A 13,029-nucleotide genomic window follows, 5' to 3' on the forward strand; every position below is an offset into this window, starting at 1 on the left:
AAATAGTCTGCCTCGCAGTTTTGACATCTAGGATGTGGGCTGCGGATACGGTGGACTAGGAGTCCCTTGTCCACTGAAGAATGTTGAGGCGCCAAGATTGCCAGGCGGCTGAGTGTCCCGCCCTGGAAGTCGATGTAGGAAAACGCTGTCACGTTTTCCGACTGGACTCGAATGTGCCTAGCCGCCAACAGATGGTGAAGGCGTAGAGAGCTAGAAAAAGAGCTCTGATTTACAGCCTATTGATCCAGAGGGCTGAGCGGACAGAGTCCAAGCGCCCTGCGCTCCACGGTGGAGATATACTGCTCCCAAGGCGGAAAGACCAGCACCCTGGTGAGGATCACCCGGGACGGGGCCAGGAAGGAGCGTCCCTGAGACAGAGTGGCCGAAACCACCACTGAAAACGAGCCCCTGGTCAGTGGCAAAGCCACCACCCCGTGGAAGGAGGGAGTTCGCGTGTACAGCGGAAAACATCCAGTCTCAGAGGACGCAGGAGAAACTGGGCAAGGAATCGCTTCCATTGACGCCACCGTCTGACCAGCACCAGTATTTGGTGTCTGATAGAACGACGTCGACCGCCAGCGGAGGGACTACTGATCGACTAAGAGCAGCTTCACAAGAGCCGACAGAGTCTCGAATTGCGTCCCTGAGAACCTCTGGTTCGAAGTCAGAGTGGACTTGAACAGAATGACAAGCCACCCGAATAGGTTAGAGTGGCGAGAGTAAGCGAAGTACTCTGCTAAGAGTCTGCACTGGATGAAGCCCCGAGAAGAAGGCCGTCCAGGGCAAACGATCACTGCCAATCCCTAGGGGTGCAGGACCTTAATCACAGCAGCCCCAATGAGAATACTCGAGGGGCCGTGGCTAACCCCAAGGGAAGAGCCACGAATTGGACCACTCCGATGGCAAAACGTAGTCAACGCTGGTGTGAAACTGCGATTGACCCCTGCCGAAAAGCATCTCTGATGCCGATGGCTGCTAGGGAATCTCCTTGGGTTCTTGATTGATCCGGTGAAAAAAAACACACGGAACAAGACCGAGGCTCCATGTGAAAATGCCACACCTGACCATGCTGAAAAAGCTAAAGATCTAGGTCGGAAGGCACCGCCCTCTTCGGGGACTAGAAATAGATTTGAACAAAAATCTCAGAACCGTTCCCAGTCGAGAACCGGTACAATTACTCCATTGGCCTGCAAGAAATGCCACGGCCTGTGAGAAGACGGCGGCCTTGGAGCCGGGAGGTGACAGAAAAAAATCTGTTTGGCGGGTGGACAGAAATCCATCCTGTAGCCATGGGAGATATGATCCCGCCCCCACTGAACGGAGACGTGGTAGAACCATACGTCGCCAAGTGGAGAGAGCCTGCCACCGACCAAGGAGGTGGTTGGCGTGGCTAGATAGCTCGGAGGAAGCTGACTCCGTGGTAGCATCTCCTGCGGTCTTTTGAAGACGCAGCTTCAAGCTATTTGGTTCTATGAACCAAGGCCGAGCTAGAGGACGATCAGATGGAGGAACGCCACCAAAACCTCAACTGATTCCTGTCCTGGACAGGTTCCCTGGTTTAGGTTTGTGGCAAGGAAGAACTCTCCCCGCCAAGAGCTTCCTGAATGTCATCCAGTTGGTTCCGAAGAGACTGGTCCCACCAAAGGGGAGCCCAGCAAGGAACCCCTATAGAGGCATCTGCTTTCCATTACCGAAGCCACAGGAGCCTGCGGATAGCGAGGAAAGTAGCCAAGACCACCGCCGTGCGGTGTCCAGCATGGCAGACCTGGCATAGGATGAAAAGACTGAAGTCTGGAAGTTCAGGCAACCGTTTTGGGCATAGAGTCCCTGTGAGGGAATGCATCTCCTCCAGACAAGCAGAGAAGGTACAAAAGAACCGCACTGCCGTAAAGCTGAGGAGAACGAAGCTGCTGCCGCCCCAATACCGACTTGGCCCAAGGACAACCGGGCGGACCGCAAAACCTTAAGTGAGGAGCTATCAGCCACTGACATAACGGTCCGGGCTGAGCCACCTGAGGTGACTGAGCCCACTTCTTGACCACCATTGGTGGACAGGGGAAACACAGTCCTCAGAATCACGCTTCATGGGAAGCGACTGTCAGAGCGGACCCTGGGCTTGGTCACAGGGGCCTGAAAACTGGAGTGGTTAAGGAACACACTTTGTGTTCTCCTAGGTAAGGTAACTCCGGCGGATTGGGGTCCAGTACAAAATTAATGTACCGTGGGAGCCCTATAGAGGTGCCGTCAGCCACTGATACAACTATCCGGGCTGAAAGTCTGGACACTGGAGGGGCCACGTTTGGCGAATGAGTACACTCCTTGACCACCTCTGATGGGAGGGGGAAACAGGCCGCAGAACCCCGCTTTGGGGTCTGCAGGACAGGCTGTGAGCTTGGACGCAGCAGGCTGAAAACTGGAGTGGTTAAAGAACACACTCCTCGTCCTGTTAAAGGTATACTGATGCCTTTCTGCCAGCGGGGAATACTCCCCTGATACGGGCGGATGGAGGTCCAGTACAAGTATAATGGACGCAATCCAATAATTTGGCTCTGCGTCACGTACGGACGGATCAATGTACATAAAGTAGCGTCCGAGCCCCTGGTAGAGACATCCTCCTCGTCCAGTGAGTCAGCTCGTAATCGGAGCTGCGGGACGGGGAAGGACAGGGGACCCTGCGTCTCCCTGTCAGGAGGACGGGGTCTGAGCCCAGAAGGAGAGTCCTTTGTGAGCTTTATTGAGCGAGCTGAAGCAGAAAACGCCCTGAGAGGGGAGCTGCATGCTCAGCAGATGCCAGGACAGCCGACCCCTGGAAATAGGATTCCCTCAGGGGTCAGCCACCGAAACCGGAGCAGATGGAGGGGCCACTAATTAGCAATCATTCGGCTCTGCCTCCAAGCTGAGGGGCCACCATGGTTATGAGCTCGGTACAGCCGTACGAGACTACCTGCAGTGCATAATAAAAACAACCTGCAGCCCTGCTCTGTGAGACATGCTGCAGAGGTGGGGGCTCTGTCAAGACTGGCCCCCAGCATATATAAACCGATAAAACAAGCAGCTGCACAACCGGAGGTTGTGGCTGCCAATCGTTTAAACAGACATGTCTGTGCCCCCTGGTCCCTCAGCCCAGGTCCCCACTTGTCACACTGTGGAATCTCTGTGCCCATGCAGGCACAGAGAACGCTGAGAACATGGCGACCGGAGCGAGGAGAGGGGGCGGGGCCTACTCAGAGCGGCAAAAGGATTCTGTCAGTGAGGTAGCCAGGGGAGGGAATCTTTCCTCAATGAGGAGTGTCCCTTCGCCTGTGCTGCAAAGCCGCTGGGCGGAGCTACACTGCCTCTCTGCATGACTGACATGCAGAGACAGTGGAAACCGAAACTAGGCCCCAGGCGAAGCCGGGGCCTAGAGTAAAACATGCGGCCGACGTGCAGGCACCATCGGCGCGGTTCTCCAGTGAAAACTGGAGAACCGGCCGGAAATGTTAACAACAAACATAAAACACATTCCCCCAATAAATAAACATAAAGGACCCTTGGAAAGACCACTTTCTGTGGTAATAACATCTCATATACTTAGCTTGTGAGACGCAGGTTGCCAGGGTCCTGGGGGGTGATAGCTCCGTCCAGCAGGGTCCTGCAAAAGGGCTGCGGATGGAGACCGGTCTCCTGCAAAGCAGTGAGAACCGTGTTGGCTCCCACTTCAAGCCAGAGCCCCAGCATGGGATGGTGAAGGAGCGCGGCATGAAAGGGATACAGCCCTGAAATCAACCTTAACAGCAGCCCCGCAGTGGGGTGTGAAGGGACATGCCGGGAGTCCAGACTGGACCCGCTTTTCTTCCAAATCTTTGTCCAAAAGGAAAAATCAAAAATCAAAATCAGAGAATGCATGTGTGTGTGATCCTCCTGAAACACAAAGCATGAAACTGGCTAGGACTGGCTAGCAGGGGGTGTATATGCTAGGAGGGAGGAGCTACACGTTTTGAGTGTAGTAACTTTGTGTGTCCTCCGGAGGCAGTAGCTATACACCCATGGTCTGGGTCTCCCATAGGAACGATAAAGAAAAGGAATTTACGGTAAGTAAACAAAATTCCCTTCTTTGTCGCTCCATTGGGAGACCCAGACAATTGGGATGTCCAAAAGCAGTCCCTGGGTGGGTAAAAGAATACCTCGATAAAAAAGAGCCGAAAACGGCCCCCTCTTACAGGTGGGCAACTGCCGCCTGAAGGACTCGCCTACCTAGGCTGGCATCTGCCGAAGCATAGGCATGCACCTGATAGTGTTTCGTGAAAGTGTGCAGGCTCGACCAGGTAGCCGCCTGACACACCTGCTGAGCCGTAGCCTGGTGTCGCAATGCCCAGGAAGCACCTACGGCTCTGGTAGAATGGGCTTTCAGCCCTGAAGGAATCGGAAGCCCAGAAGAACGGTAGGCTTCAAGAATCGGTTCCTTGATCCACCGAGCCAAGGTTGACTTGGGAGCCTGAAATCCCTTACGCTGGCCAGCGACAAGGACAAAGAGCGCATCAGAACGGCGCAGGGGCGCCGTGCGAGAAATGTAGAGCCGGAGTGCTCTCACCAGATCTAACAAATGCAAATCCTTTTCACATTGGTGAACTGGATGAGGACAAAAAGAAGGTAAGGAGATATCCTGATTGAGATGAAACGGGGATACCACCTTAGGGAGAAAATCCGGGACCGGACGCAGAACCACCTTATCCTGGTGAAACACCAGGAAGGGGGCTTTGCATGACAGCGCTGCTAGCTCAGACACTCTCCGAATTGATGTGACTGCCACTAGGAAAGCGCCGATACTTGTCCCTTGAGAGAGCCGAGAGACAAACCCTTGTCCATTCCGGATTGAAGGAAAGAGAGAAAAGTGGGTAAGGCAAACGGCCAGGGGGTAAAACCCTGATCAGCGCACCAGGATAAGAAGATCCTCCAAGCCCTGTGATAGACCTTGGCGGACGTTGGTTTCCTGGCCTGTCTCATGGTGGCAATGACATCTTGAGATAACCCTGAGGACGCTAGGAGCCAGGACTCAATGGCCACACAGTCAGGTTGAGGGCCGCAGAATTCAGATGGAAAAATGGCCCTTGAGATAGCAAGTCTGGTCGGTCTGGGAGTGCCCACGGTTGACCCACCGTGAGGTGCCACAGATCCGGGTACCACGACCTCCTCGGCCAATCTGGAGCGACGAGGCTGGCGCGGCGACAGTCGGACCTGATCTTGCGTAACACTCTGGGCAGCAGTGCCAGAGGAGGAAATACATAAGGCAGTCGAAACTGCGACCAGTCCTGAACTAACGCGTCTGCCGCCAGAGCTCTGTGATCCTGAGACCGTGCCATGAATGCCGGGACTTTGTTGTTGTGCCGTGACGCCATGAGATCGACGTCCGGCGTTCCCCAGCGGCAACAGATCTCTTGAAACACGTCCGGGTGAAGAGACCATTCCCCTGCGTCCATGCCCTGGCGACTGAGAAAGTCTGCTTCCCAGTTTTCTACGCCCGGGATGTGAACTGCGGAGATGGTGGAGGCTGTGGCTTCCGCCCACAGCAGAATCCGCCGAACTTCTTGGAAGGCTTGACGACTGCGTATGCCGCCCTGGTGGTTGATGTACGCGACCGCCGTGGCGTTGTCCGACTGTTTTCGGATCTGCCTGCCCTCCAGCCACCGCTGGAACGCCTTTAGGGCTAGATACACTGCCCTTATCTCTAGAACATTGATCTGAAGGGAGGACTCTGTCGGAGTCCAGGTTCCCTGAGCCCTGTGGTGGAGGAAGACCGCTCCCCACCCTGACAGACTCGCGTCCGTCGTGACCACAGCCCAGGCTGGGGGCAGGAAGGATTTTCCCTTCGACAAAGAAGTGGGAAGAAGCCACCACTGAAGAGAGGTTTTGGCTGCAAGGGAAAGAGAGACGTTCCTGTCTAGGGACGTCGACCTCCTGTCCCATTTGCGGAGAATGTCCCATTGAAGCGGACGCAGATGAAACTGCGCAAAGGGGACTGCCTCCATTGCTGCCACCATCTTCCCTAGGAAGTGCATGAGGCGCCTCAAGGGGTGTGACTGGGCCCGAAGGAGAGAGTGCACCCCTGTCTGTAGTGAACGCTGTTTGTCCAGCGAAAGCTTCACTATCGCTGAGAGAGTATGAAACTCCATCCCGATGTAAGTCAGTGATTGGGTCGGTGTCAATTTTGACTTTGGAAAATTGATGATCCACCCGAACCTCTGGAGAGTCTCCAGAGCAATGGTCAGGCTGTGTTGACATGCCACCCGGGAGGGTGCCTTGACTAGAAGATCGTCCAGGTAAGGGATCACCGAGTGGCCCTGAGAGTGTAGGACCGCCACCACCGCTGCCATGACCTTGGTGAAGACCCGTGGGGTTGTCGCCAGGCCGAAAGGCAGTGCCACAAACTGAAGGTGTTCGTCCCCGATGGCGAAACGCAGGAAGCGTTGATGCTCTGGTGCAATCGGCACATGGAGATAAGCATCCCTGATGTCGATTGATGCTAGGAAGTCTCCTTGGGGCATCGAGGCGATGACAGAGCGGAGAGATTCCATCCGGATCCGTCTGGTTCTCACGTGTCTGTTGAGCAGTTTGAGGTCCAGAACGGGACGGAATGATCTGTCCTTTCTTGGCACCACGAACAAGTTGGAGTAAAAACCGCGACCACGTTCTTGAAGGGGAACGGGGATCACAACTCCTTCTGCCTTCAGAGTGTTCACCGCCTGAAAAAGTGCATCGGCTCGCTCGGAGGGCGGAGATGTCCTGAAGAAACGAGTCGGAGGACGAGAACTGAGCTCTATCCTGTAACCGTGAGACAGAATGTCTCTCACCCATCGGTCTTGGACATGTGGCCACCAGGCGTCGCAAAAGCGGGAGAGCCTGCCACCGACCGAGGATGCGGTTTGGGAAGACCGAAAGTCATGAGGAAGCCTCCTTGGAGGCGGTTCCTCCGGCGGTCTTTGGAGGACGTGACTTGGACCGCCATGCAGAAGAGCTTCTCTGGCTCTTCTGTGGCCTGTTGGACGATGAGGATTGGGACCTAGCTGAGGGCTGAAAGGACCGAAACCTCGCTTGATTTTTCGTTGCTGAGGTCTCTTTGGTTTGGGCTGGGGTAAGGACGAGTCCTTTCCCTTGGATTGCTTAATAATTTCATCCAATTGTTCGCCAAACAATCGGTCGCCAGAAAATGGCAAACCGGACCAGAACTTCTTGGAAGCAGAGTCTGCCTTCCATTCGCGTAGCCACATGGCCCTGCGGACTGCCACCGAATTGGCGGATGCTACCGCTGTACGGCTAGCCGAGTCCAGGACAGCATTCATGGCATAGGATGAAAATACCGACGCCTGAGACGTCAAAGACGCTGATTGCGGAGCAGAGGTACGTGTGACCGCATTAATCTCAGACAGACCAGCTGAGATAGCCTGGAGTGCCCACACTGCTGCAAAGGCTGGGGCAAAGGACGCGCCTATGGCTTCATAGATGGATTTCATTAGGAGCTCTATCTGCCTGTCCGTGGCATTCTTGAGCGTTGAACCGTCAGCCACTGCTACTACGGATCTAGCCGCCCGTCTAGAGACTGGAGGGTCCACCTTGTGACACTGAGCCCAACCCTTAACAACGTCAGAGGGGAAGGGGTAACGTGTGTCATTAAGGCGTTTAGTAAAGCGCTTGTCTGGGAAAGCCCTGTGCTTCTGGACAGCATCTCTGAAGCATTGAGAGCAACGTCAGGGTCAGAGTCCTGGGCTGCGACCTCCGCCTCATCCTCTAGAGAGTCCTCAAGCTGAGACCCCTGATGAAGTCGGGGAAGATTCTAAGCGAGCCCGCTTAGCCGGTCTGGGACTGCGGTCCGTGCCGGAGTCCTCCACGTAATAACTAGAGGCCACCCCAGGAGCACGCTTCGTCGCAGACCGAGAGGGGCCTGGGGGCGATCCCGCAGTGCCCGGGGCCTGTGTAAGGGCCGGTCTGGGCTGCAAAGCTTCTAGTATCTTAGCAGACCATTTGTCCATAGACTGAGCCATGGATTGTGAAAGTGACTCAGAGAGTTTCTCAGCAAAAGCTGCAAACTCTGTCCCTGCCGCCTGGACAGGGGACGCCGGCGGTTCTACCTGGGCCGAGGGTCCCACCAGTGCCCCAGGCTCCGGCTGAGCGAGTGCCACATGGCCCGAGCATTGCTCACAGTGAGGGTAGGTGGAACCTGCATGTAGCATAGCCGCACAAGAGGTATAGGTTGCAAAATAACCCAGTGTCTTGACACCCTTGCTCCTTGTGAACTACATGCTGTAGTGTCCCAGGAGAGTGATCACTGAGGGATATATAGCCTCAGGCTAACAATACAGCCGAACCGAGAAAATGTATACAAATTATATATATATATATATATATATATATATATATATATATATATATATATATATATATATATATATATATATATATATATATATATATATATATATATATATATATATATATATATACACAGTTCAGCACTCTAGGGGGCCCAGCACCGGTGGGAAGAAGCCACCTGGCTTACCGACCGCTCAAGCAGTGTGTGCTGCCACCTGCCAGAAGTCCTCCACCGGCAGAATGTGCTTAAAAACATGGCTGTCGGCGTTCACAGGGGAGGAGGGAGCCGTGGGCGTAACTACAAAAGCGCGGGAATCTGGTGCCCCGGAGTGAAAAGTGAGGGGGGCGGAGGACAGCAAAGTGTGCTCCAGCCCTCACTGTCGGCGTCAGACCGACCGTCCCGCCCTTCCCCCTGACTGGCAGGTCCGGGGACGGGAGTTTAAGGCACTAGGCCGCAAAAGCCGGGGGCTAAAGTTAAAAACCGCGGCCGGCAAGCAGGCGCGGTCGGCGCGGTAGTCCGGTACCAACCCCGCAGTCGCTGCAGCGTCTGAGGCCAAGGTGCTCCATGCACCGTCCCCAAGGGGACACAGAGTACCTGTGCGGGGATCCGGTGCCCTAGAGTGATTAGTGAGGGGGGCGGAGGACAGCCAAGTGTGCTCCAGCCCTCACTGTCGGCGTCAGACCGACCGTCCCGCCCTTCCCCCTGACTGGCAGGCCCGGGGGCGGGAGTTTAAGGCACTAGGCCGTAAAAGCCGGAGACTAAAGTTAAAACCGCGGCCGGCAAACAGGCGCGGTCGGCGCGGTAGTCCCGGCGTTATACCAACACCGCAGTCGCTGCAGCGTCTGAGGACAAGGTGCTCTATGCACCGTCCCCAAGGGGACACAGAGTACCTGTAGATGCAGGGCCCTGTCCCTGATGATACTCAGTCTCCTGTCCGTCAGAATCCCACAGGGGCTGCGGAGGGAGCCCGGTCCCAGTGCCTGGATGACCGGATAGGATCCCACTTCCCCAGAGCCCCTAAGGGATGGGGAAGGAAAACGGCATGTGGCTCCGGCCTGTGTACCCGCAATGGGTACCTCAACCTTAACAACACCGCCGACTTAGTGGGGTGAGAAGGGAGCATGCCGGGGGCCCTGTTAGGGCCCTCTTTTCTTCCATCCGATATAATCAGCAGCTGCTGCTGACTAAAATGGGAGCATGAGTGCATGTGTGCCTCCTTCAACACAAAGCATAAAACTGATGAGCCCGTGATGCACGGGAGGGTGTATAGGCAGAGGGGAGGGGTTACACTTTTTAAAGTGTAATACTTTGTGTGGCCTCCGGAGGCAGAAGCTATACACCCAATTGTCTGGGTCTCCCAATGGAGCGACAAAGAAATCAGCAGTTCTTGATTGGCATTTGTAACAAAGCAGATAATATCTGGGTGGGTATTCATATGGATTCCCGCCCCGCTGCCTGTTCCTTGCTCACTCTGTTCTCTATGCTAATTTTACTATTCACTAAGATGGCGTCGGAGTTGGCGCCTGCGCCCTCACATCTTTTGCCATCGTTGTTAACCCAGGGGGGCGCACAGTCACAACAGAAGTGGAGACCGCCCCCTGAAACAGCTGATTGGAACACGCAACAGGAGGAACTGTTCGCGTGAACTCTTAACCAGAGGTCACTTGTTGCCTACTGCCTGGCCTAATTGGTGTGGACCAAGTGCATGCGTAAGGAAATCACATCAGACACAGTCGGATGCGAAATCTCTTCTTGATCACAGTAAAAATGGCACCGAAGAGACAGAGAAAAAGCATGCAGCCTCTTATATAGGCTAGGGGTGTACACATGTTCGGATATGCCCATTTAGTGGGACAGTTCATGGGTTAGCCAATGGGCAGATGCGTGTTGATACTGATGGGCGGGTCTAAGACGTCATCATCTGTGGGTTCCTCCTCTAGGTTGGCCAGCGGGTCTTTTCCTTAGATGGTGGTCTTCTTACATCTGGACATTCCCTGCATTCCAGGCAAGGTGTGGTGAACAGGAAATGGCAGCCATCTTTAACTCTGTGTCATGTATATGATCTGAAACCTGAATTATGTAAGGCAAATCGACATACTTCCCACAATCCCCTATGTCAAGAGGTTAATTAAGTATTTGATGGAAAGGCCCTCCTCAACAGAACAATCAGACAGCAGCGTGCCAGCGACATCGGCAAAGGATCGCACGGCAACGCTGGAACCTTATGTAACATTACGGGTAACGCACGGGTACAATCTGATGTCATCACCCCTCCCCCTTCCCCATCCTTTCCAAATAACTTGCTGTGATAAGTAGTATTATCACTGTTCAAACATATATGTTGTAATACGATTTTATTTCCTAATAAAAATGTAATGTTTGAAAATCTGTCTTCACTCCATGCAACATGTCACGGTGTGGTGGGTGGGCAGGGAAAGAGGGCAAGGACAATCTGAATGTTCACCTGAACACAGCTGTGTTAGGCTAGTTTCACACATCTGGCTTTTCGCCGGTTTGCCGGTTCCAGCGCACGCCAGTACAGTGTACACAGTACAGAGGCAGCGCGACAAACTCCGGTCACATGCTGTCATGTGACCGGAGCATGTGACCCAGAAGTGACAGCGCTGCCATTGTACTGTATACACTGTACTGGCGTGCGCCGAATCCGACAAAAAGCCGGATGTGTGAAACTAGCCTTAAGGGAATAAGATCCAGCCATCCAGACCAGAGAGGATAGTGTGACCATTTCAGCACTGTGCTCTTGGTCTCGTTCTATTTACCAAGCTAAAAGAAAAAAGTGGGGAAAAAAAAAACAAAAACATACAAACAAAAACACAACAAACACAACATAACAACCAACATCACCACCACAACCACCACCACAACCACCACCATCACCACCACAAACACAACCACAACAAAACCCTATAGGGAGTTGCAGGTCTGGATTCTGGATCTGTCTGCCTCCTACATGACACTAAGAAAAACTGAGTAGCTTTGTGTCAGTAGATGTGTGTAACCTGAGTAGGAGTTTGCTTAGTGCGAATAGCATACACCCATGGTTTCCTGTGTCCCAGAATGAAATGATGCAAAAAAAAAAAAAAACCTGTGTTTTGGGTTTTTTTTAGAATTTTTTCTACCTGATTTTATTAGTATTTGAACCGAATCATAACCATGCAATAATTCCAGCTGCATACCTCAGATTAGTTCTACCACATACCTCGGATTCATGATAATCCCGCCTTCTCTGTTGCATGTTATCTTTCAAAGCAACTCCCTGAGGTTTCAGTGCCTGAGCCTCCTTGGTGATGTCTTCCAGTTTTACTTGCAGGGCCTTGAAACTCTCTTGAGCGGTCTTCACTTTGTCCTCAAATGAGAAGAAAATAATATAAACGACACGGAAACTTTATGAAACTTAGACTTAGACGCAAGTCCAGGGACATAACTCGTCATCTTTTGAATTAATGAAAACAAAGACTGGTCGCACAGCTTAGAACTTGTGGGGGATGTAACTACCTGCCATTCACTGATCTTCTGCTCAAATTTCACTGTGCGCCCCTCCTCTCCAGCTATCTTCTCTCTGAATGGTTTAAGGTTCTTCTCAGTTTCATTCACCTGAAAATAATGAAAAAAAAAAAAGGCACATGCAATATTATACACTTTTGTTAAATTTGGCACCACTTATCACAGCACCAATGGACCTGATTGAGTGATCTTCCAGTCACTGCTGACCTACTGCCCATAGTCTCTTGCATTTCCCACCTATGCCAGATTCTCCATCATTGGCTTAGATAGGAGTTCTAAAGTGTAAACAGCATTGCTTGGAGAAACTGCATAGCCATGAAACAAGCGCGCCCGGGACAGGGGGCCGTCGGCCTAACGAGCGCGCCCGGGACAGGGGGCCGTCGGCCTAACGAGCGTGCCCGGGACAGGGGGCCGTCGGCCTAACGAGCGCGCCCGGGACAGGGGGCCGTCGGCCCAACGAGCGCGCCCGGGACAGGGGGTCGTCGGCCTAACAAGCGCGCCCGGGACAGGGGGCCGTCGGCCTCACGAGGGCACTTGGAGAGGAGCAGTCGGCAAAACAAGGAAACCTGGGAGACAGGCCGACCCCAAAACAAGACAGCTCGAGACAGGTGCAGTTACCAAAACGAGGGAGCCCGGGACAGGGCTGTTGCCCAAAATGATCGATCACATAAGCATGGCTACAATGACCGTCCATGTATCTTTAGCGTTTCAATTTTGCAGTGTGCACAGTATAAGTCATCAACACTGGACTGGACTGTCCCCTAGGTGAGTACATACACATTATATACAGTATCCTGGAATGCTGTAGATAAGGGTTGATGGTGGTGACTGCAGCTCATAGGCGAAAAACCTGATAGCTTCCCAGTGACATAGGAGTTCAGCTTGATTCACTTACATATATAACCAGAAAAATGGGGCACGGGGTGAGCGACTCTTACCATGGCCCAGGCCATTTTACGCTTCAGGTCCTCCAACTTCTCTTTCATTTCTGATAATGAATCCAGGTTTTTAAACCTCTCCTCTTTCTCCATGCAATCTTGCTTCAACTCATGCAGCCTCTACAGAAGAATAAACCAACAATCAGTCAAACAGGACGGAGTCCCGCTTACACTGCTTTATAACCAAATTTTACAATCTCCACCCTGATTTACAGATTCTAT

At 53.1% G+C, this 13,029-nt stretch overlaps 1 protein-coding gene across 1 annotated transcript in view; it reads right to left on the bottom strand.

The window, feature by feature from the left end:
* SMC6 (structural maintenance of chromosomes 6) overlaps positions 1-13,029 on the bottom strand; it is a 224,032-nt gene that overhangs the window by 152,544 nt on the left and 58,459 nt on the right. Inside the window, 3 exon segments of the mRNA XM_075341130.1 lie at positions 11,565-11,711; positions 11,861-11,959; positions 12,808-12,927. Coding sequence (XP_075197245.1) covers positions 11,565-11,711; positions 11,861-11,959; positions 12,808-12,927 — 366 coding nt within the window.

This window comes from Anomaloglossus baeobatrachus, chromosome 3 (assembly GCF_048569485.1).
Source record: "Anomaloglossus baeobatrachus isolate aAnoBae1 chromosome 3, aAnoBae1.hap1, whole genome shotgun sequence".
In the NCBI taxonomy this organism is placed as follows: Eukaryota; Metazoa; Chordata; class Amphibia; order Anura; family Aromobatidae; genus Anomaloglossus; species Anomaloglossus baeobatrachus.